Here is a 19469-nt window from a genome sequence, read left to right as displayed (position 1 = left end):
CTCATGTGCTTCGTGCAAAACTGCTGACAACAGGAGAATTATACATGTGTATCGTCTAATTAATGTACATATATTTACAAACCCGGCCAGATCTGCGAGCAGCCGAGAGGCCTATTCTATAGGAACATCTATAATGCGTTTGAGAATCTCAATCGTCGGCAACTTCTTCATGCCAGGATGGCCTCCTCCCTCAGGCCTGTCCCAACTGTACTCTGGACTTGAATCGAGTCTGACGGCCGCATCTAGCATGACCGTAAAAGGTTCAAGGGGTATATGTTGTGGTCCACCCTCGACGTCGTCCTCCATCAACGCCTTGACAAGGTTGATCTTTTCGGAGGCCGGCATATTGTCTCTATTGTGGAGCAGGTATATCAATGGATTCGTCTGGAATTGTGGAGGTACCAGCGACGCGGCCCTTGTCGTGGGTTGTGTCTGGGGATAGTTCAATCCAATAACGAGAGAACCAATGTGATGATTAATGTGCTCAGGGTTGGTCACATGCCGCGCTGAACGTTTACCAAGAAGAGATGAGAGGACGATATATCGCATTGTCGAACTCGTTTCGCCTCTCATGCTGGCATATCTCCAAATGACTCGACATGCGTTGATCGCATTCGAGGCTATCGCGTCAAGAAACAACATGTCGTAATGGCGGTGGTGAAGAAGATATTCATGTTCTCTCAGATATGGTGTCATAATCCCCACAGCAGGACCAATACGGAAGAATATGGAAAGTGCGGCAGTAAAAGTTCTCGCATTTGGAGCAATTCCGAATCGTTCGAAGCTTTTAAGTATGTCTGCCGTGAGTTTTAAGTCTCGTCTTAGATAAACTGCATTCAGGATCTGGTTGAGTAAGTTTGTCGTTATGATGTCGCTGCCATAATCCCGTTCCAACGACTCTAGAAAAGTCTGGATATCGTTCCCTTCTTCGAGAGAATCGGAAACCAACGAGGAGATGTCGTGCTCTATCATATCATGAAGCACTCTGGTGTCTTCAAGTAATCCAAACTCCTTCATACGTTTCATCAATTCCTTTCTCGGGCCTGGCGAAACAAGAGACTTCAACAAAGTCATCCAGGTATGCCCATTCGGCTGAACTCCCGATTTCTCCATCTCTGTCAGAACGTACCGATAGAACCAAGGATCTTGGCGTTTGGCGGATGCCTGAAGAAAAACGTTGAACGTGTTTGCAGTAGCCACAGTCTTGGCGTGATAAAATACCTTGCGAACTGAGTTAAGAAACTCGTGTTCCGTCAGAAAATTTAGAGCTAAGTGTAAGGCATTGGACGAGAAATAGAGCTTGTTTTCCGGCCTGGTAAATAAAGCGACAAGTTCGTCTTTCACTAAACTGGTGTGCCAGCGTCCTTTCACAGGGGGTTCATAATAGACCCATTGCTCGACTAAGCTGTTAAACGCCCGAACGCTAGTCACCACAGTACCTGACACAGGTTTTGAGACTATCATGCGGTTATCATGGTCCGAAGGGGAGAACCACCATCTTCGAACTAGGGGAGGCGTCAAGCCTTGCTGGCGCAAAGCAAGCATTGAGGGAACGACAGGGGGTACATCTGATTGCCGAATCTGCTCATCGAATTGTTGAAGCTGCTTCTCTACGAGCTCAATCACTCGTTTCGTTCCAGTAAGGACCACTTTGCGATATATACCCTCACTCTCAATAGAGTCCAACACGTGGACCTTACATCCATTTCGAATCCGAACGTACCAGATATTCTCCATCGATCTGGTAGTGCCCGAGAAAAATGCAACCGTTTCTTCTCGCAATAGAATTTCCTTGCGTGTGCCTTTTATCGGCTCCACGATCGTTTCATGGTGCATCCTTTCAAGCCGGGCCATTAACTCTGTCCAGTGAGGCCGTCTTTTATGTTTATTCTTGGGCTTTAATGCTATGAATTGTCGATATCTCAATTTTTTCGATTCCCCTGGCGTATTCGCGTAGGCCGTCATCGCGGCCAGAGCCATATCACGTTTGCGCATTAAAGTCAGAAGCTTCCGGTCGTCAGGAGGGGGTACTTCTGACTGCATCATCGGAGTCGTCAAAGCATATTCTCCTGCATTGAAGACTTCATTTTCCATATGTCCATACTCCACGTTTCCGTTAATCGTGCCCTCGTCGAACATGGGCTCATTAGAGGATCTATGATTTAAGATCTTGTCGACTTCGGGTTCGATGCGTGGTCCCGTCTCATGCTCGTTAGCTCTCGTACGTAAACGATCGGTTCGTCTGCCACCATCGTCGAACCGATCGAGGTCGGCATCGCGGTAAAGTTCGGGATACGAAGTCTCCGCCCGAGGACTAACCTCAACATCTCCAACATTACCGTTCGTAGCCAAATGGCTGCCTTGAGTCAGCCATCGACGAGACTTCGCATTGACTGATGTATACGGCTGCTGAAACTTCTTGTGATTTCCGCGCAGTTTGGACCGTCGGGTAGACGAGAAACGAGCTCGAGATTCCGAAGCCTGGCACCCTAGTAAGATACCTTTCGCGAAAGAAGGGTAGAGAAATTGTAAAGGCTCGTTCGATGCAGGGACAGCGACATTATCCAGAAAGGTTGACAAGTTGCCGCATCGAAGACAGCTCTTGCCTCGAGTAATCATTAGGGGTGGCAGCAGAGAGAAGTAAGCATGAGGGGACCTCTCTGACTGCAAGCAAACTATTTACAGTTGTCGATGTGGAAATCATAGAACCCCGTGCTTGTAAATATGTACGATGAGTGTAGGTGGTGGTTGTTGACATGAAGCTCATCGATTGATGATGCGGAAATTTTGAAAAAGTCCACCGGAGCTCAGGGAAATGCGTATCCACCCGGGCGGTGAGCATTCATTGGCTTCATCAAACAACTACTAGACGCCCACGACGTCTTTCAGATGTTTTTCTACAGAACATACATGTTGATGACTTTTTGCGGAGAGTGATTACAATATATTACATATTAAAAATTAGCAAAGTATCCCTCGCCGTGTAACGCTAACGATATGCTTGATGCCATACAAGGCGAATCAAACTGATTAGCATAATGATGAATGCCATGATCAATAGATATGGCCCTCTTTACCAATGCCGGCTGCTTTAGGGATGCCTTTGATCTCATTCCATGACCTTTCCTTACCCTTTCCACGCGAGGATCTATGTGCTTCGTGCAGTTCGGAGTCGTAGAGACTTTCGAGATTCTCTTTCGAAATATCGAAAACGCCGATATCAGAAACCTCTTTCTTGACGGCATCAATCGTTCTTAAAATATTATTGCGTCTTCGGTCTTGCGCATCAATTTCCTTTTTACCTGCGTTTGAATCTGTTTCAAGACTATTTGCGTCGTCTAATGCATCATGCAAGAGTTTTAGAAACTGCCAGCGCGATGTTTGGAATACGAACAAGCTCAACATTTCAGGAACCTGTCATGATACCTGGGTTAGTATAGCAATTGATAAAGTGACGGTTAGCAGCGAACCTTGTCAGGGAGATAATAAAGCTCTTCTCCACCCTGAGCCAAAAACTTCCGAAGCGCTTCGATCTTCTTGCGGTCCACAATGGCATTTTTCATAGCTTCGAGAAGTGCCGGTATATTTTCAATACTATCCTCCACATGCCTTTCCGGTGAATCGCCTACCCACTGTCTAGAAAATGACGACGAAGGGACATCTGCCGCCGTTGGAGGCGCAATGCTCGGGTCCACGCTGTTCAGATTTTGAGAATGAATAGTGAAGTAATCCTCATTTAACATATGAGCCATGCGAAAGTCCGTCTGGTCCACTCCATTCTTCAGTCTCGCGTACTTCTTCTTAACCCGTAATCTCACCCAGCGCCTTCTGCGCACATACGAGTGAAACCAAGGATGAGTCCCATGCCAACCAGATTTCGGTATAAAGGAGAACGAATACTGCCACCCTTCCTCGTCAACGTCGTCGGACATATCCACATACCACGTCGGCCAAGCCCATTCCCAGCTCGGATCAGGAACTTGCGTATTTGTAATGTTGACGGGACTAACGCGATATTCCTTATCCACCCATGCTGGAGGATCAAATTGAAGAAGGGAGCGAGACGAATAGAATGGTATCCCGAAAAGAAACCATCCTCGTTGATTTTCATAGAGCACTTCAAGCTCTGAGCTGGCTTCCGGATTTTCCTCCGTTTTTAGAATATTCGTAGCTTCGGTTTGCACGGGGGCAATATTAAGTATGTCCACATTATCAAAGCCCTTGCTAGGCATTGGGGTACCTGGTGTAGTGTTTTTGGTGGTTGTGCGCGATAGACTTTGACTCCTAGACTCTGGATCCGGGGCACCAAGTCTTTCGCGTTGCCACTTGGCGTATTTCCTTTTCTGCAATTCATTTCTGACAGAGTCCCTGGTCAGTTTTTGCTTCAGTTGGAAATAGGACGAGCGAGTCTCTGAGCGGCTTAGGTCCTGTTCAGAAGGTTGTTGTGATTTTGTATTGTCAACCAAGTCAATTCCCTTGGCGACATCAGTAGCCATTATTTGTTCGGCTTGGGTAGATAGATATTAGAGAACGTCTTAGGGGTGTCTCGATCAACCACCTTCCATCACATGCTCGGCCGACGTCATATCAATGAAACAATCGCGAAAGGCCAGGATAATTGGTGAGGTTATGAGAAGTCGTAGCAAGGAGTAAGGATTAAAACAAGAAGGAAATAAAAGGAGTGTATACCTGTCGATAGGTTTAACATTAAAAGAATGTGAGAATGCAAGTCAGGAGGTTGTGTGGTCAAAAGTTGGACGATGTATGACATCGGCCTGCAGCTGTTAGCGTGCCAGATTGAGTATAGTGTAGATCACAATGATCTTCATGATCTTCTAGTTCTCGACTGAGATGTCATAATTCTTAACACTATTTACTTACCTGTTAATGGATCAATGTATATAGTATTGTGGCCTATCTTATACTAGGCAGAACGCACTGTGAAAATTGGTAGCGCTCAATTGACGTTGTCTTAATATGGCCTATATAGCCGCAACGGTGGCCCAAAGCAAGATAGATATTAATGATGCTAACAGCAATTATGAAGGGAAAAGGAAGCCGTTATAGGATTAATAGAGGGGTTTCTCTGCCTTACAAACACCAGTATAACCAAGAAATAAAGATAAAAGACAAAACCTTAATCCCTCGCATAAACAGACATAACGCGGCGATGGATAAGCTGGCAGGCATGAAAATACGGAGAGGCAAGAAGCAGATGATCTGATAATGGTATGGTGATCGATACTCTCAACACTTGACTTGAGCCGCGCAATGGAATGGAAAATAAATAGAGATGAACAAGGTCCTCTAACCCATGGCCATCTCAGCACGTAGTTTCTCCAATTCCGCTTCTTCGTCTTCTTCTTCAGTCTGTTTGGCTTTGCCTTTGACTAATCACAACAAAGTCAATCTCAGCGTCTACATCACTCGAAGGTCGCACAAGGGTAGACTTACGCTCTCCATTCGCAGCCGCGGGTAACCGATTCAGTTGATCGGAGACTGGGACAGTACCAGTCTTCAACATTCGTTCGTCTATAGTCTCCTGCTCCAGATCCGCCAGTTCACTCTCCAATTCATCGTCGTCGACTTGTTCGCCGAACGGTGTTGTTGTGATGACCTGCGCGATATCGTCGGCGAGTGCTTGTTGTTCTCGTAATGTCTCCCTGTTTCCAACAGTTAGACAAGAGCCATGAAAATACTTGTTTGGAGAGAAAAAGGAGTGACTAACATCATGCTATCGACCTTCTCCATCGTGAGACCAGTGTGCATACGTTTCATGGCATTTCCGGCACTGTCCATTGCATACAAAGTCTCTTGGTTGATATTGGCTGTTTCGATCGAATACACCTGTTGTTCGAGTTGCATGACCTGGTTCTGGGTTTGCTCGAGGTTTTTCTCGTGCATCTTCTTTCTCCGGAGGGCGGCTTTGGCGGCTGTACAAAAGAAGAACCATCAGTCACTTCTAATAAAGGATCAGAGCAATAGGTAAATAAATACACACCATTCTTATTCGTCGTGACATTCTTCTTTGCTATGGCTTCCTGCTCCACTATTTGATTTTCCAAATGTTTCTCCCTCTTCTGTAGCATATCCAGCTGTTCGCGAAGTTTCAATATCGCTTCCTTGGGCGCATCTCTGCGCTTTTGCGCAGACTGGCCACCAAACCACGACCACATTTTTCGCGGGGCGATATATATTTCTACAGTAATAGTCCGGTTGGCACAACCCTAAAATGTTATTTGGTGGTCAAAACGACTGACAACCCTGGCACTTAGTCGCAAGTTGATGCTTGTTTTGGTGACGCCGAACTTCTCAAATGTTGGAGATGAATGGAGGGGAACGTTATCGGCAACGGAACAACACCACCTCCTCCGCAGTCGACTGCTGTTAATATTTAGCAAAACGAGCAATCCAGATAAATAAGACAATGTATAACTGCTGATAGAGTTGTTTGCCAAGAAGATTCGACGTTGGAAAGACAATATGGTAGCCTGGTCGAAAGAGAAAGAAAGCGTCCGTCCGCTGCTGTAGTTGTTCTGCCCATATGACATCTTCAGGTTCCCGCTGGGCCAGTCGGAGTCCTCCCGCCTATCGGACCGCCCTGGTCACGTGCTGCCTATTGTTTTGTCTCCTTGACCTTCCAAATGTTTTTTTTGACTCGATACCAACATCTAATCAGATTAGAGAAAAGAGGATGTTGTTGGAATCAAATTCCTGGGGTCTATAATGAACGGGCCAATCCCGACCCGCCTCGTATTCCTACACGAGCTCTCATCTCTCCCTCCACATACAAAGGTCAGATTCCTAGGGTGGTATGTCAATAAACTGCCCCTGGTCGATATATGAACCCTACTGATCTGGGGAAGTGTCACGCGATATGATACCGTGCGAGGAAGACTAGAACTTGAACATAATTTTCCTCCCTTATCAAGGAAAGATAAAAAGCGAAGTTCATCTATTGCATCAAGGAGAGTATCAGTGGACATTTGCCACGTTCTCAATACCATCACGGGGGGTCAATTACAAGTCGGCACATGGCTGAATATATTCGGGTATATCAGACTCGAAATGCAGAGCAAAAAAGACGAAGATTGTCATACGCCAGAAGATGCCAACGGCAGCCAGATCTATGTCGAAGCAGTTATGATTTCGGATGCTGGAGCTCTACGTGTTGCGGAATATGAGCAGAGTCTTGCGGATATGCAAGCAATTAATCGAAGATTGGGACGGGATACTTGACCCGATGCAGACATTTCAAAGTCAAACTCAATTACAACCGTTCGGCAGACTACTTTACCAATCATTGTGGCTTGAATATGGGAACCAACGCAATGCATGTCATTAATGGGGTATGTATGCTACGGCTAATAACAGAACAAACGAAACGACCTTTCTTCTTAAATCTGATCATGCATTAACTTTGACCTGAGCGCCACCTTTTTCGATATCTTGGAACTCGACAACGCCTTCGACAGCCTCTTCAGGTGATATTGCACTTGTGGCGTTCCTGTTTTCTCTCTTGCCCTTCAGTCTTCTCTGATCCTCTTGCATGGACCGGATAAATATGCTCTTTTGGCGAATCTTATATCCGTATTTCCAGAAGATGAACGGAATTGGAATGCAGGCTACTTCCAGCAAACCGAGCAATGTGCCGGACCAGTTGGGTCCAAGGCTGTTGTACATATATGTTGCGATCAACGGCATAATACCACCGAGGATACTTCTTATGAGGGAGTTTCCTGCTAGCGCAGATGCGGCGTAGATACCATAACTGAAAGTCAGATAGTTGGAGGAATAAATAAAAACAGCAGTATTGCCGGCGCCAAAGAAAATACCAGCGGCGATTGGGGCAGGCCAAGGGATCGAAGCTGGTGAGCACGTCCAAGCAAACCATAGTTCACCGATGGGAATGAGAATTGAGCCGATACAAACAGCCGATACCATGGCTTCAGGGTACACCTCTCCGGTTTCGGGGTCTTTCTTGTGGCTTTGGATCAGTCGTCGGTAGAACGGTTCACAAGCGATCGTTAGGAGCGTCCCAATTCCGATGCCCAGGAAAGCCAAACCAGATACCCCAAGACTCCAGCCTCTTATTTCGCGAAACACGATCGGATACGCGGTGAAGCACAAGTACAGGATACCGTAGACGATCCCGATATACAGATTCCAGAAAATGCTATCACTTCGAGTCAGATCCGTATTCATATCTATCAGCTAATAGGGAAGACGTACCAAATAGGTTCTAACACTGCCATGATCAAAGGACGGCTCAAATTGGACTTCATAGTCTCTTTTAGCGGCACTTTATAATCATACCGGCACCACCAACGAGGATCGTCAGTATCTTTTCGAAGGCGAGCGGCCTTCTTCCGCAAGATGACGGGGGCGTATGTTTCTTTCATGATGCAGGAGAACGCCAGGGCAACACCACCGAGCATGAGACTGATCCAGCAAGCCCAACGCCAGCCCAAATATTGAGTTACGAAACCGCCGATAATAGGGCCAAGCACTGTCACGATGTCAGTGCATGATGCTAGTATCGACAGGAAAATTACATACCTGGACCATTGATGGGTCCTATACTCCAGATAGAGAAAGCAAGAGCTCGCTTCTGTGCTGGGATGATATCAGCCACCATTCCTGGCGCGCTACTTATCATGACACTTCCGGCGATAGCCCCAATGAATCGAAAGACGATGATAATTGCCATTGACTTGGCTACAGCAACGGGGATAATCATCACGTTGAATATCACCATACTTGCTACGGTGACCGGTTTTCTGCCATAGATTTCGCTGAGGGGAGCCATGACCACAGAGCCTAATGCTAGACCGAGGAGGTAAAAGGTCAGACCCAATGTGACGATCGTTTCCGAGATGCCGAACTCTTTAGCGATCTGCGACGTGCCGGAGGTATAACTGGTGGAAAAGAGGACACTATAGCACCAGGCAGTTAGCAGCATGGACATCTACCACATCGGAACGGACATACATCACAAGGGTATTATACGACAGAAATGCAATACACATCGCCGTATAAGCCAACGACCAATTCCACGGATTCTCAGGATCATTTTCGTCATCCCAATCCACCTCAAAAAGCGGATCAGTTGTCCCCGTTGTGCCAACCGTGGTGACTCTGCGAGCCAGAGAATTATGTGATATTCGAGATATTTGGGGAGTCAACAGGCCGTCGCCGGTACCCCTGATTTCTGGATGGACCTGTCGTTCGCTACGAACAGGTTGAATTTCGTAGAAGCTCTCACTGTCAGATGAGCCGAGGGATTGCTGTCTTTCGTGTTGTTGACAATGTTGGTTGTGAGTCATCTTTTCGTCTTGGGACCATTTCTCGGAATTGTCGTGGTCGTCGTCCCCGGAGCCGCCATGGGTAGACTTCGGATTGGAAGACATATCGACTTCCTTCTAATATATGATCAAGTTGTCTTTAGACTTTAGCTAATTGATAAATCGGAGCCGCATCCCATATATCAATGACAAGATATCGTCCAGCCCCACAATTTGCGCCCTGTCAAAGACAGCTTTGGAACACCACAACTCAAATCTGGAAGTAAACGAGATGACGGAACAGATATGGAACAGTGTCAACTGTGATAAATATGTATCGCAGAGAAAAATAAATCAGTTTTGTATTAAGCCAGGTTCGTTTGAACCGTTCAAAACTCGGAAAAGTCGATTAAACCTCAAGAACAGATTATGATAAGGGGACGAAGCAAAGGAATCCGTGAGAAGCAAAAGAAATACGAACATTCTTTCATAGACCCCAAAGTTCTTTTCCGTTCATGGGGCAGAAAAAAAAATACGAAGATGTACTAAGCTTGCACGTAGTGGAGAAACCCTGGTCCAAGCCTAATTTTTGATTCTATCGCATCGAAAGCCGATGCATACTTTTTTTAGGGTAAGGTGACTGGAAAGAATTCCGAATTTCCGGCGGCACTTGCTGTCGGCTAGCATCTTTCTTCGATTTTAGGAGTTCGGAGTTCGTTTTTTCTGTTCACTACGGAAGACTCAAGAGTTAGGGCAAAAATAAACCTCGGAATACGTGCGGCGCTAAAACTTTGAAGATCGTTACACCACGTCTACCTTATTCCTACTTGGTTGTATGCGTTGCGCAGCATTCCTTGATTTCCAGAGTCTGGCTGCTAATGCGCTTGAAATCTGTTCTATTGTGGATGCTACATAACGTATTTAAGCAATAGGATTCAGGAAATGCGCTGCCATTAGTTGGTTCAGAACAGCCACATCGTCCACATTCTCAATGTCCAATACCATCTTCTCAATCTCATCCCGTCTCTCCTCTTCAATGAGACCCTGAGTCAGTCGCCGCCACTTCTCCAAAATCTCTTCATTAGTCAATCCCGGCGACACACTCCTCGGGGCGTGCAAGGTCTCACTCAAAACCGTGCCATCGTTGAGAGTGATAGTAACACGCTGCGTATAACGATCCTCGCCGAGATCGCGTGCATGGAAGCATTTGATTTTTTCAACCAGCTCCCAGACAATATCTCGATCGAGCCGGTCATGTCGAAATTCATTGGGAAGTACCTGTCCGTCAACGAGCTGCGTAGCTGCAGTATATGCTGCACTCATTTGGGCTCCTGTGGCTGCGACTGGTCGTTTCACGTCAAATCCGCCGTGATGGAATGCTGCCTCCGTCATATCCACCTTGATACTGGTAATTGCCCTGAGATCTGACAATTTCTCAGGGTATTTATCCTGCAATGCGCGGACACAATCAACTGTGCAATGAGTACCAGCCATGGAAGCATGATCTTTAACTCGGATAAGGCGTGATTGCCATGTCTCCCCGAGCTCTTTACTAATCTCCTCTGGTAAATATGAAGGCTGCTTCACCGAACCCTGACCAAACATAATGAGGAAACCTCCGAATTTTTCTTCGTAGACATTTTTGATTCCAGTGTAGCCCTTCTGGGCAAGCAGAGCACCAAGAAGGCCGCTCCGGGCCGCAAAGCCGTGCTGCATACGCTTTACTTCGCTTCCGAATTGGGCAGACATCAATCCACCTGCCTGCGTACAAGCGATACCGAGTGCATCCTCAATAGAACCGGCAGGAAGCTGCAATAATTTGCTGACCGAAGCGGCTGAAGCTGATGGACCGAATACTGCTCCTGAATGCCATCCGCGGGTGAGCATATGAGCACCATGAAGACCAAGTCCGACTCTAGGGCCTGTCTCATATCCAGCAATGAGGGAGACTAGAAACGTCTTGCCATCAGTCTTGACTGACTGCCCAACTTCACGATGGCTGGCAGCTGCGAAGAGAGCTGGGAGAATAATAGAGTTGGAATGTAAAGGGGCTGACAGATGCCAATCATCAAGCTCAAATGATTGAACTGCCGTGCTGTTTAACAGCGCAGCAGACAGGGGGCTAACTTTCTTTACTTGTCCGTCAGTTTTGCCTATTGGATTCACACGTAATCTGATGAATCAAACCTTGTCGCTGTAGCCCCATACGATGCTGGTTCCAGTTGGTTCCATTTCAAAAAATGTGCTGGCTGCTTTTTCTGTCCATGGCAGATGAGAGCCTACGATACCACATGCAAGACCGTCTAAGATGAGGTATTTGGCGCGTAGGCGTACATCTTCCGGGACATCATCCAATGTGAAAGTCTCAAGCCACCGGCAAAGTTGTTTGGTTACACCTGACTCTTCGGAGCCTTTTTCGTATGTAGAAGCCATTTGGGATTCAATTTAAGTTGAATCCATGGATATCGCTACTAGCTACTTGGAATGCCATCCTGTCAAGCTGCTTACCATATTTTATATCCATTGCATCTATACATACATACTTGCCGTTAACGGCCCGGTGGGCGTGGGGCGTGACGAGCACCGGTCTGTTGGTGGAAGTAATGATGAGTTGGTTATATGACTTAGTGAGCACGAGTAGTATGCGTATAACTCTCTGAAGTACAAGATATATTGAAGTTGGAAGTTGTAGATATACTCGAAACAAAAATCGCTTGAATAGGAATCCAATCTACCAGTCCTCCAAGTAAGTACGCACCTTGAAAACGAGCCACTTTATCCTTACTGTACAGTATCGATTTAATTCTATGTGCCTAGGTATTATGTATCTCTCCTTATGGGTACGTATGTACGGCAATTGACATACCTATCATATTCATATTCCGACTGCATATGTATGTGTGATACAACAAACACATGGCATGTAGAACATTACAAATCTCAATTCTGGCTGGGCCGTCATACATACACCCTTGGCATATCCCGAGATCGCATTTGAAAAGGGTCAAAGCCTATCTATCCGTATGCTGATCAACTGTGCCGGTTTGCCGGTCACAGGACCAGCCCGAGCCCTAAAAGACTTGGGAGTACATAGTACGTATAACAACTCGGAATTTCGGAAACTTTTCCGATTGAGTTGGTCTGGGTGCACGTGCTTTACGTATCTGAAATTCGACATGAGCGTTTTGCTTGTATGCGGATTTAGGTATTGTGATATAAGCAAGTCCGTCAAAAAGGAGAATGTTAAGGTTCAAGAATGAGATTGATGCCTACATTGCGCTGTTAGTACGGGTACTTGGAGTATAACCTAAGCAACCATCGTTTCGTTTCAATGAAGAGGACATCTCGCAAATCGCAGCCATTACGTGTCAACATGAAGTCTCTCATACTTCGAAAATATGCTTCATTCAGTTGATTGTATACCCATGGGACGTTGGTTCAAGGAACAGTTCGTATATGTTTGAAAGGCTACTAAGATTTCCGATATGTATGTGATAGTTCAGATTGAAGGCTTTGAGCCGTAAACGGTGACTCCTGAGTATGACATTTCCAACGATATGAAAGTGGCAGTGGGTGCTATAGTTCCAGCCTCCAAGCCAGTTGATCAATTGATCCGGAGATCTGCCCCAGAGATCAATAACTTTTGTTACCAAGATGACGTCCCCATGAATCCATCCAGCTGTGCAATGTTTTCCTTGAGTTCAATAAGGGCAACGATCGTAGCCGTGGAGTGCCCTAAGACCTAGCTAGCTCTTGCCCTTCGCAAGAAGCTCGTTGAGCGGATTCCTGAGAAGATTAGGTGTCTCCAGATAATCAATATCTGATTGACCAGCGTCGACTGTGGGCAGTATACTCGATGTGCTGTTGGCCAGGTAGTAAAAAGGGGGGGTTGTGCCCAGCACCGCTATATCGATTACAAGATCGATCATTCGCGATTACCGAGACTGCTGAGCTTGTTGACGGCGTTGCTCAAGAATCTGCTGCCTCAGATGTTCCGCCGCAACTTCGACTTCCAGTACAGAACCCACTCCGCGTCTCCACGTATCCTCCAACCCGGAAAGCTCTCCATGACCAGACTCTTGTGCCAATTTCCTTTCCTTATGAACATTTTCAACAGCCTCTTTAGTCTCTGCCAATTCCTTTTCAACATTTCGCAAAATTTCCTCTAGCTGAGAGTTTCCAATAAGCCAGGCATTTTTCCCGTATTCTTCAAGAAGGGAAAGGTTATTATGTCGTATCGACAGATGGGAGCTGGAAATGTACGCTTTTCGGAGAGTATCTTTCCATTCCTGCAGTTTCTTTGAAGCTTCGTCTTGTGTTTTAGATGGTCCTTCTGGCGCTTCTGGTGCTTCGTAGCGAGACAAATCGATCCCACCGGTCAACGGGAGACCGGCCTCTTTCCTAGAGAGCTCTTGTTCGATAAGCGGTGAGAAGCGAGTTTCAGGTAATGCAGGTATGGCTGGATGGAGGGTTGAGGCATGTTCTGGGGATAACTCTGCCGAGATGAGCTTTTGAGCTGTTGCGCGAGCCTGCTCTCCTGGCTCTCCGTCAATGTCTAACGGCAGCTGTTGTTAGATTCAAGTGACGTAGTGAAACTGGATAAATAGACAAAACACATACATGGAAGCGAAGAATGGTATTCATTAATTAAAGGCATCTTGAGTCGAGAGTAGTAGATCGGTGAAATGCATGCTACTAATGTGTCGCAGCAAAAGAGCTTGAAGTTCAGTTCTGGTCTTAGCGTAAGGCAAAAAGGCAACAAAGATTATGATTGTTATGTAAGCATTCATCCAATCACATTTCAGTATCAAGCGCACCTTCCTTTTGCACCAGTTCAGCTGAGTTCAGCAAATCATCATATTCCACGATGATGTATAATACATACTGAGACGACCAAATGGAGGGCACTGGGGACTCCAGTGCCAACACAGATGATACTCCTCCTGGACGAGCTCGGCCCAGGCCCAAGAAATTGTATCATAAGAAGTCAAAAACGGGCTGTGCAACTTGTCGCTCTCGACGGGTTAAGGTAGGCCTGTACGATCTGTCTTAGGATTCTCTACTATCCTGCTGATTGAATCATAGTACGACGAGACCCATCCTACATGTGTAAATTGTAGAAGATATGGGGTAAAGTGCTTCTACGACAGAATCAAAATTGTTGTTGGAGTATCACAAGGTGAACAGAACCAGGACAAGATTCGAGGTACAACAACAGATTTGCTATCGCCTCTAGTTACGAGCAGGCCCTCAAAACACTTGCTTGAGCTCCGCCTCATACATCACTTTGCGACTCAAACCGCCGATACCTTGCCGACATCAGCGGACCCTAACCTAGCCAAAGTCTGGCGTGAAAAGTGTCCAGAGCTGGCCTTGAAGCACCCGGCCCTGCTAGATACTATCTGCGCAGCGGCGGCATTGCATATCGCTCTAACTGAGCCATCGAGTGACCTATTTGACGCTCATTGCCATTGTATGGACTCCGCATTAAGAGGCCACCGCCGAGATATCTCGAATGTGAATATAATTAACGCGGATGCAGTCTGGTTTACATCCAGTCTACTGCGAATTATTCTTTTTGCTCGGCTTCAAGATCGGAACACCGAGTTATATCAACTCCCAGAGGAATTACTCTCAGTAACTGCCACGGTACGTTCCACCTTTTTGTCTATATGGGGATCTGTAAGATCAAACCCGGAGGCCGCGAATACTTCAGTGATGGTCTTGTTCCGCGAAGCAACATTGGCGCAATGGTGGAGCCGTGGCATCAATAAGTCAGAAACCCAGTTATTTCCCGTCTGATGGAACGGGTCATGCCTCGAGATCAGCTTGAACCATGGGATTCAGAGATTATTGACACCTACATGCATGCCCTGGGAGCATTGGGACATCTCAAACTCACAGTTGACCCTGTCCGCTTGGTTGGGTTTTTAGGGCTTTTGCCGACGAAATCCAGTCATCTTTTACTTGAAAGACAACCTCGTGCCCTTGTTATTTTTGCGCATTATTTTACTTTTATGGCAGGATATACCGGTTCGTGGATGATTGGCGCAACACCACAAAAGGAGATAACCGGTCTTGCTTCAATAATACCAGAAGATTGGCAACCTTTGATGCAGTGGCCGCTATCGGTTCGTGATAGCCTACTTTAGGCTTCGAAGATGGACATGAACACTTCTCAGTATTTATCTGGGCGTGACGAGAACATGGATGAAGTTTGTGAGCATTGATATTTTGGTAACGGCTCTTTGATTCGCCATCGAATACACTATTGCAACAAAGCGACCATATATTCTCCTGGTTTCCTTCGGATCCATGATCTAGTGGGTGTGAGTCAGCTATAGCAGGCCAAGTGCTGACCCATATCAGACCCCTCGGCCTACTTTTTTTTTTCTTTGAGAAACATAGTACATCATTTTATGGAATACTGTCAGTACGTCCCGACCGGATCGTCACATGGCGCAATCGCAAGAAACAAAAACTGGTTATCCAATTGGACGAAGATTATACTCGTATCTCGCGTGCGTATCAACAGACAATTAAGGACAAGGATTAACCTCAAACCGTTGCATGACAGACGGGAAACTACCTTAATAAGGCCAATTGTCCAGTGCCTATTCTTCTCTCCTCGAGTCGAGATTTGTATCAATGGTAGCTAGGCAAAGCGCCATTAACGGAGTGTCGTTCTAGACTGGGACTTTTGTCCCGATGCACCTGTCACGAGCCTTTTTAAGAATATTGAAGCGAGTTTACCAATGAAGTCACACACTAGTCCTGCTAAGCTTCTTATTAGTATCGGCGTATATATGAGCTTAGTAACCATCTGACCTTGACGGAACCAGAGAGCGTTCCACAATGCCCATACATACATTAACAATAACTCTTTGGACTCGTACAAACTTACAAAGCGATGTCACCAATAAGTATTGAGCCAACATTATTGGATCACACTTACTCCAGATTTGACGAGATGGTGGCAGTGCCGCGGGGACAGGCTTATCGATTCGATGCTAAGATATGAATGTACTCAAGCAGTGCTACGTAGTAACGAGTCTACTGCATGGTGACATCCTAGTCAGAGTCTCAACTTCCCGCAAATCATAGATAAGGTCTTTCATCTGAGGAGTAAACGACAAGAGTTAACAGAGACTAATGGAACGAGCCAACCTATTAACCCATCAACTCTGAACTAACCAAGTCACCGTGATGAACAGTGGCTGAAATTAGTCCGCTGGAGGGGTAGCAATACGTATGCTTTAATCATACCTTATCACACCCCCTAAAAATGGATGTTATGCGAAAGGGAATCATCCGCCTGACGATCTCTTCCCCCGCATTCCTAACAAACTGCCTAGGCTACCACCTAGGTAAGCCATGCCGGGAAAACAACACCAACACTAAGCTTACTAGTATCAGTTCTGTATTCATGCAGGCACCAGAAATCGATTTGTTCGTGCCGAGAAGAGAGGAACGCTGGGAGGGGAGAGTGATATCATGTGAAGAAACGAACCTTGGTCTCGTTCCGGCAGTCAATTTCTTTTCTTTTTCTCTATCCACCCTGAATTTCGCTCTGGATTGGATCAGGAGATTTTCAAATTATTTTTTGGCTTTTAGCAATTATCCCTTCTATTTGCAGTGTTGTTGGATACCTAGGTAGGTACATATAGTTGCCTGAGATGGCGCGTTGGGGGTTCATGATCGCCCTTTTGGTGAGCGCTTCAATAGGGTTATTGTTCCTCTTACAGGTCATTGCGGGCATCGACTTGGGAAAATCTGCCCCTCACTATAGGACACATAGGCCAATTCTTCAGCAGGCCTCAAGAGCCGATGACAGTATTTTCTTGTTAGGGGCTGGGAAAGCTGATATTACGGGGTAAGTTTGCTCCCTATGAGAGTCTGTTGTGTCGCATGTGTTTGTTTCAGTGAATGACTTAAGAAATCATTAGACCTGTGGTCGAAGTTGCTTTGAATGGATATGCGAATCTCAGCCAAATTGGAACAGGACTACGACAACGAATATATTCACGAGCATTCATCATTGCAGATCCAAATGATACCAACAACACTTTTATTTACCTAGTGCTTGACGCACAATCTGGTGATACCGCTGTCCGACACGGTGTGCTTCAAGGCCTAGCAAAACTAGGCGCAGAGTATGCTCGTTATGGCGAGCACAATATAGCCCTGAGCGGAACACACGCCCACTCTGGCCCCGGAGCATGGATGAATTATCTCTTGCCACAGATTCCGACTTTTGGATTTGATCCGCAGAGCTACCAGGCCCTTGTTGACGGGGCGCTGCTATCTATTCAGCGAGCGCATGAGAGTCTTACTTCAGGACGGTTGAGTTATGGTACTATTGACATACCGGACGGTAATACCAATAGGAGTCCATATGCTTATCTAGCCAACCCGGAAGAAGAGAGGGCTCAATATGAGTACAATACTGATAAGACAATGAGTATGTTGCGATTTGATCGTACATCAGACAGCAAAACGTTCGCTGTTCTGACCTTCTTTTCTGTTCATGGCACCTCACTATATGAGAACAACACCCTTACCGCGGGCGACAACAAGGGTGTTGCTGCATACTTATTTGAGCGCAGTGCCGCAAAGGATAACCGCTTCGCGAATGGATTTATAGCTGGGTTCTCTCAGTCGAGCGTTGGCGATACCTCGCCAAATGTCCTCGGTGCATATTGTGAAGACACCGGACTACCATGTCGGTTCGAGGATAGTACTTGTAATGGGCAGACAGAGCTCTGTCGCGGACGAGGTCCGTACTTTTCGGAGAACGATGCTGGGTCAAAGAGCTGTTTCGAGATTGGTCGACGCCAGTATACGGCAGCGAAGCAGCTTTATGACCAGTTGGATACCGACGGCACACAGATCCTCGGTAGCTCCTCTGTTTCATCGTTTCATGTCTATCATGATTTTACAGGATATGAATTCCCGTCGCCGTTTAATGGAACAACATTGAGTACTTGCTATGCAGCGCTGGGATTCTCTTTTGCTGCGGGCACCACCGACGGACCTGGGCAGTTTGATTTTACTCAGAATGGAACTGGGCCAGCTGAAAGTAACCCTGTGTGGTATGTTGCTCGGGCATTCATTCATCAGCCATCAGCAGAGCAACAGGCATGTCAAGCCCCGAAAGAGATTCTCCTCGACGCTGGAGCAGTCAGCCTCCCCTATGCGTGGGCGCCGAATATTGTTGACATTCAACTTCTGCGTATCGGGCAATTGATCATCATAGTATCACCTAGCGAGGTCACTACTATGTCTGGTCGTCGATGGAAGAACGCAATTCTCAAAGCGTCTTCGGATGTTTTGGGCATTACCAACCCTCTGGTCGTCCTGGGATCACCAGCCAACACGTACGCCCACTACGTCGCGACAGAAGAAGAATACAGCGTCCAACGTTACGAAGGTGCATCCACCTTGTACGGGCCAAACGAGCTAGCCGGATACATCAACCTAACCCTAACATACCTGCCGTACTTGGGGAGTGAAGCAACCGTGGCACAATTACCGCCGATTCCGGCTGGACCAAACCCACCTATCAACACAAATAATTCCCTGAATTTCATCCCGGGAGTCGTGTACGACAGCGCACCCATCGGAAAGTCCTTCGGCGACGTGACCGCCACATCCCCCAATACAACCACCTACGGAGCGGGAGACACAATCAGCGTAACTTTCGTAGGCGCCAATCCGCGCAACAACCTCCGTCAAGAAGGCACATTCGGGGCCGTCGAATGGCTCAACCCAGCGTCTAATAAATGGCAAACTGTCCGCACAGACGCAGACTGGAATTTGATCTATCAATGGGAACGCACGAATACGGTTTTGGGTTATAGTGATGTCGTTCTCTCTTGGCAGATTGAGGATAGTTATTATGCGATTGATGATCCGAATCCTGTGCAGAGTGGTTCGTATCGGTTGCATTATTATGGGGATTCGAAGTCTGTTTTGGGGGTTGTTTCGTCTTTTGAGGGGGTGAGTAGTGCATTTACTGTGAAGATCTAGGATGAGGAATATGAACGATGTTTATGAGATGGAACAATTGGATGTACGATGCTTATCAAATAAGTTATGGAATGAAATGAATTATTATAATTTGTGTTTTGAATAGTGGATAGGTAGCTGGTTATTGCATTCATTTACATAGTTACGAATGCCGTC

At 46.5% G+C, this 19469-nt stretch overlaps 10 protein-coding genes across 10 annotated transcripts; 4 read left to right on the top strand and 6 right to left on the bottom strand.

Annotated features, from left to right (window-relative positions):
• Positions 1 to 111: 111 nt before the first annotated feature.
• On the bottom strand, positions 112 to 2758 carry TSTA_072880 (uncharacterized protein; the record flags this gene model as incomplete). Its single annotated transcript, XM_002341244.1, has 2 exons — positions 112 to 2601; positions 2684 to 2758. 2 exons carry the CDS (start codon positions 2756 to 2758, stop codon positions 112 to 114), a joined length of 2565 nt encoding a protein of 854 aa, XP_002341285.1.
• Positions 2759 to 2926: 168 nt separating this feature from the next.
• Positions 2927 to 4725, bottom strand: TSTA_072870 (uncharacterized protein). Its single transcript, XM_002341243.1, has 2 exons — positions 3471 to 4725; positions 2927 to 3414 (listed from the first exon to the last, which is right to left on the bottom strand). The coding sequence occupies exons 1-2, from the start codon at positions 4494 to 4496 to the stop codon at positions 3055 to 3057; spliced, it is 1386 nt and encodes a 461-aa protein (XP_002341284.1). The 5' UTR covers positions 4497 to 4725; the 3' UTR covers positions 2927 to 3054.
• Positions 4726 to 4952: 227 nt separating this feature from the next.
• On the bottom strand, positions 4953 to 6497 carry TSTA_072860 (SNF7 family protein). Its single transcript, XM_002341242.1, has 4 exons — positions 6002 to 6497; positions 5729 to 5933; positions 5455 to 5663; positions 4953 to 5390 (listed from the first exon to the last, which is right to left on the bottom strand). Exons 1-4 carry the CDS (start codon positions 6174 to 6176, stop codon positions 5308 to 5310), a joined length of 672 nt encoding a protein of 223 aa, XP_002341283.1. The 5' UTR covers positions 6177 to 6497; the 3' UTR covers positions 4953 to 5307.
• A 229-nt stretch (positions 6498 to 6726) lies between these two features.
• On the top strand, positions 6727 to 7239 carry TSTA_072850 (uncharacterized protein; the record flags this gene model as incomplete). Its single annotated transcript, XM_002341241.1, has 2 exons — positions 6727 to 6812; positions 6867 to 7239. The coding sequence occupies 2 exons, from the start codon at positions 6727 to 6729 to the stop codon at positions 7237 to 7239; spliced, it is 459 nt and encodes a 152-aa protein (XP_002341282.1).
• Positions 7240 to 7346: 107 nt separating this feature from the next.
• On the bottom strand, positions 7347 to 9576 carry TSTA_072840 (MFS multidrug transporter, putative). Its single transcript, XM_002341240.1, has 4 exons — positions 8992 to 9576; positions 8560 to 8936; positions 8233 to 8509; positions 7347 to 8176 (listed from the first exon to the last, which is right to left on the bottom strand). Exons 1-4 carry the CDS (start codon positions 9408 to 9410, stop codon positions 7408 to 7410), a joined length of 1842 nt encoding a protein of 613 aa, XP_002341281.1. The 5' UTR covers positions 9411 to 9576; the 3' UTR covers positions 7347 to 7407.
• Positions 9577 to 10016: 440 nt separating this feature from the next.
• Positions 10017 to 11717, bottom strand: TSTA_072830 (immune-responsive protein, putative; the record flags this gene model as incomplete). Its single annotated transcript, XM_002341239.1, has 2 exons — positions 10017 to 11414; positions 11472 to 11717. 2 exons carry the CDS (start codon positions 11715 to 11717, stop codon positions 10206 to 10208), a joined length of 1455 nt encoding a protein of 484 aa, XP_002341280.1. The 3' UTR covers positions 10017 to 10205.
• A 1057-nt stretch (positions 11718 to 12774) lies between these two features.
• On the bottom strand, positions 12775 to 14011 carry TSTA_072820 (BCAS2 family protein). The gene is made up of 2 exons (XM_002341238.1): positions 13905 to 14011; positions 12775 to 13839 (listed from the first exon to the last, which is right to left on the bottom strand). Exons 1-2 carry the CDS (start codon positions 13939 to 13941, stop codon positions 13220 to 13222), a joined length of 657 nt encoding a protein of 218 aa, XP_002341279.1. The 5' UTR covers positions 13942 to 14011; the 3' UTR covers positions 12775 to 13219.
• A 170-nt stretch (positions 14012 to 14181) lies between these two features.
• TSTA_072810 (C6 finger domain protein) lies at positions 14182 to 15058 on the top strand (the record flags this gene model as incomplete). Its single annotated transcript, XM_002341237.1, has 3 exons — positions 14182 to 14313; positions 14421 to 14933; positions 14972 to 15058. The coding sequence occupies 3 exons, from the start codon at positions 14182 to 14184 to the stop codon at positions 15056 to 15058; spliced, it is 732 nt and encodes a 243-aa protein (XP_002341278.1).
• Positions 15059 to 15097: 39 nt separating this feature from the next.
• On the top strand, positions 15098 to 15514 carry TSTA_072800 (uncharacterized protein; the record flags this gene model as incomplete). Its single annotated transcript, XM_002341236.1, has 2 exons — positions 15098 to 15415; positions 15437 to 15514. 2 exons carry the CDS (start codon positions 15098 to 15100, stop codon positions 15512 to 15514), a joined length of 396 nt encoding a protein of 131 aa, XP_002341277.1.
• A 1347-nt stretch (positions 15515 to 16861) lies between these two features.
• TSTA_072790 (neutral/alkaline nonlysosomal ceramidase, putative) lies at positions 16862 to 19469 on the top strand. The gene is made up of 2 exons (XM_002341235.1): positions 16862 to 17157; positions 17231 to 19469. The coding sequence occupies exons 1-2, from the start codon at positions 16961 to 16963 to the stop codon at positions 19311 to 19313; spliced, it is 2280 nt and encodes a 759-aa protein (XP_002341276.1). The 5' UTR covers positions 16862 to 16960; the 3' UTR covers positions 19314 to 19469.

The sequence above is a fragment of the Talaromyces stipitatus genome, genomic scaffold (genome assembly GCF_000003125.1).
Source record: "Talaromyces stipitatus ATCC 10500 scf_1105507295523 genomic scaffold, whole genome shotgun sequence".
Taxonomy (NCBI): Eukaryota; Fungi; Ascomycota; class Eurotiomycetes; order Eurotiales; family Trichocomaceae; genus Talaromyces; species Talaromyces stipitatus.
Note: the sequence above shows the minus strand (reverse complement) of the source record. Positions and strands in the feature narration are given on the sequence as shown.

Bases quoted from the DNA above. Each gene is read 5' to 3' on its own strand.
- TSTA_072840 (XM_002341240.1), bottom strand. From the start codon at position 9,410: ATGTCTTCCAATCCGAAGTCTACCCATGGCGGCTCCGGGGACGACGAC. The intron at 8,937-8,991 runs GTATGTCCGTTC...CTGGTGCTATAG, and splicing joins TCGTATAATACCCTTGTGAT to TGTCCTCTTTTCCACCAGTT. The intron at 8,510-8,559 runs GTATGTAATTTT...ACATCGTGACAG, and splicing joins AGGACCCATCAATGGTCCAG to TGCTTGGCCCTATTATCGGC.
- TSTA_072820 (XM_002341238.1), bottom strand. From the start codon at position 13,941: ATGCCTTTAATTAATGAATACCATTCTTCGCTTCCAT. The intron at 13,840-13,904 runs GTATGTGTTTTG...AGCTGCCGTTAG, and splicing joins ATACCATTCTTCGCTTCCAT to ACATTGACGGAGAGCCAGGA.
- TSTA_072790 (XM_002341235.1), top strand. From the start codon at position 16,961: ATGGCGCGTTGGGGGTTCATGATCGCCCTTTTGGTGAGCGCTTCAATA. The intron at 17,158-17,230 runs GTAAGTTTGCTC...AGAAATCATTAG, and splicing joins GGGAAAGCTGATATTACGGG to ACCTGTGGTCGAAGTTGCTT.
- TSTA_072870 (XM_002341243.1), bottom strand. From the start codon at position 4,496: ATGGCTACTGATGTCGCCAAGGGAATTGACTTGGTTGACAATACAAAA. The intron at 3,415-3,470 runs GTTCGCTGCTAA...GTATCATGACAG, and splicing joins TTTATTATCTCCCTGACAAG to GTTCCTGAAATGTTGAGCTT.
- TSTA_072860 (XM_002341242.1), bottom strand. From the start codon at position 6,176: ATGTGGTCGTGGTTTGGTGGCCAGTCTGCGCAAAAGCGCAGAGATGCG. The intron at 5,664-5,728 runs GTTAGTCACTCC...TGTTGGAAACAG, and splicing joins GAGAAGGTCGATAGCATGAT to GGAGACATTACGAGAACAAC. The intron at 5,391-5,454 runs GTAAGTCTACCC...TGTTGTGATTAG, and splicing joins CGCGGCTGCGAATGGAGAGC to TCAAAGGCAAAGCCAAACAG.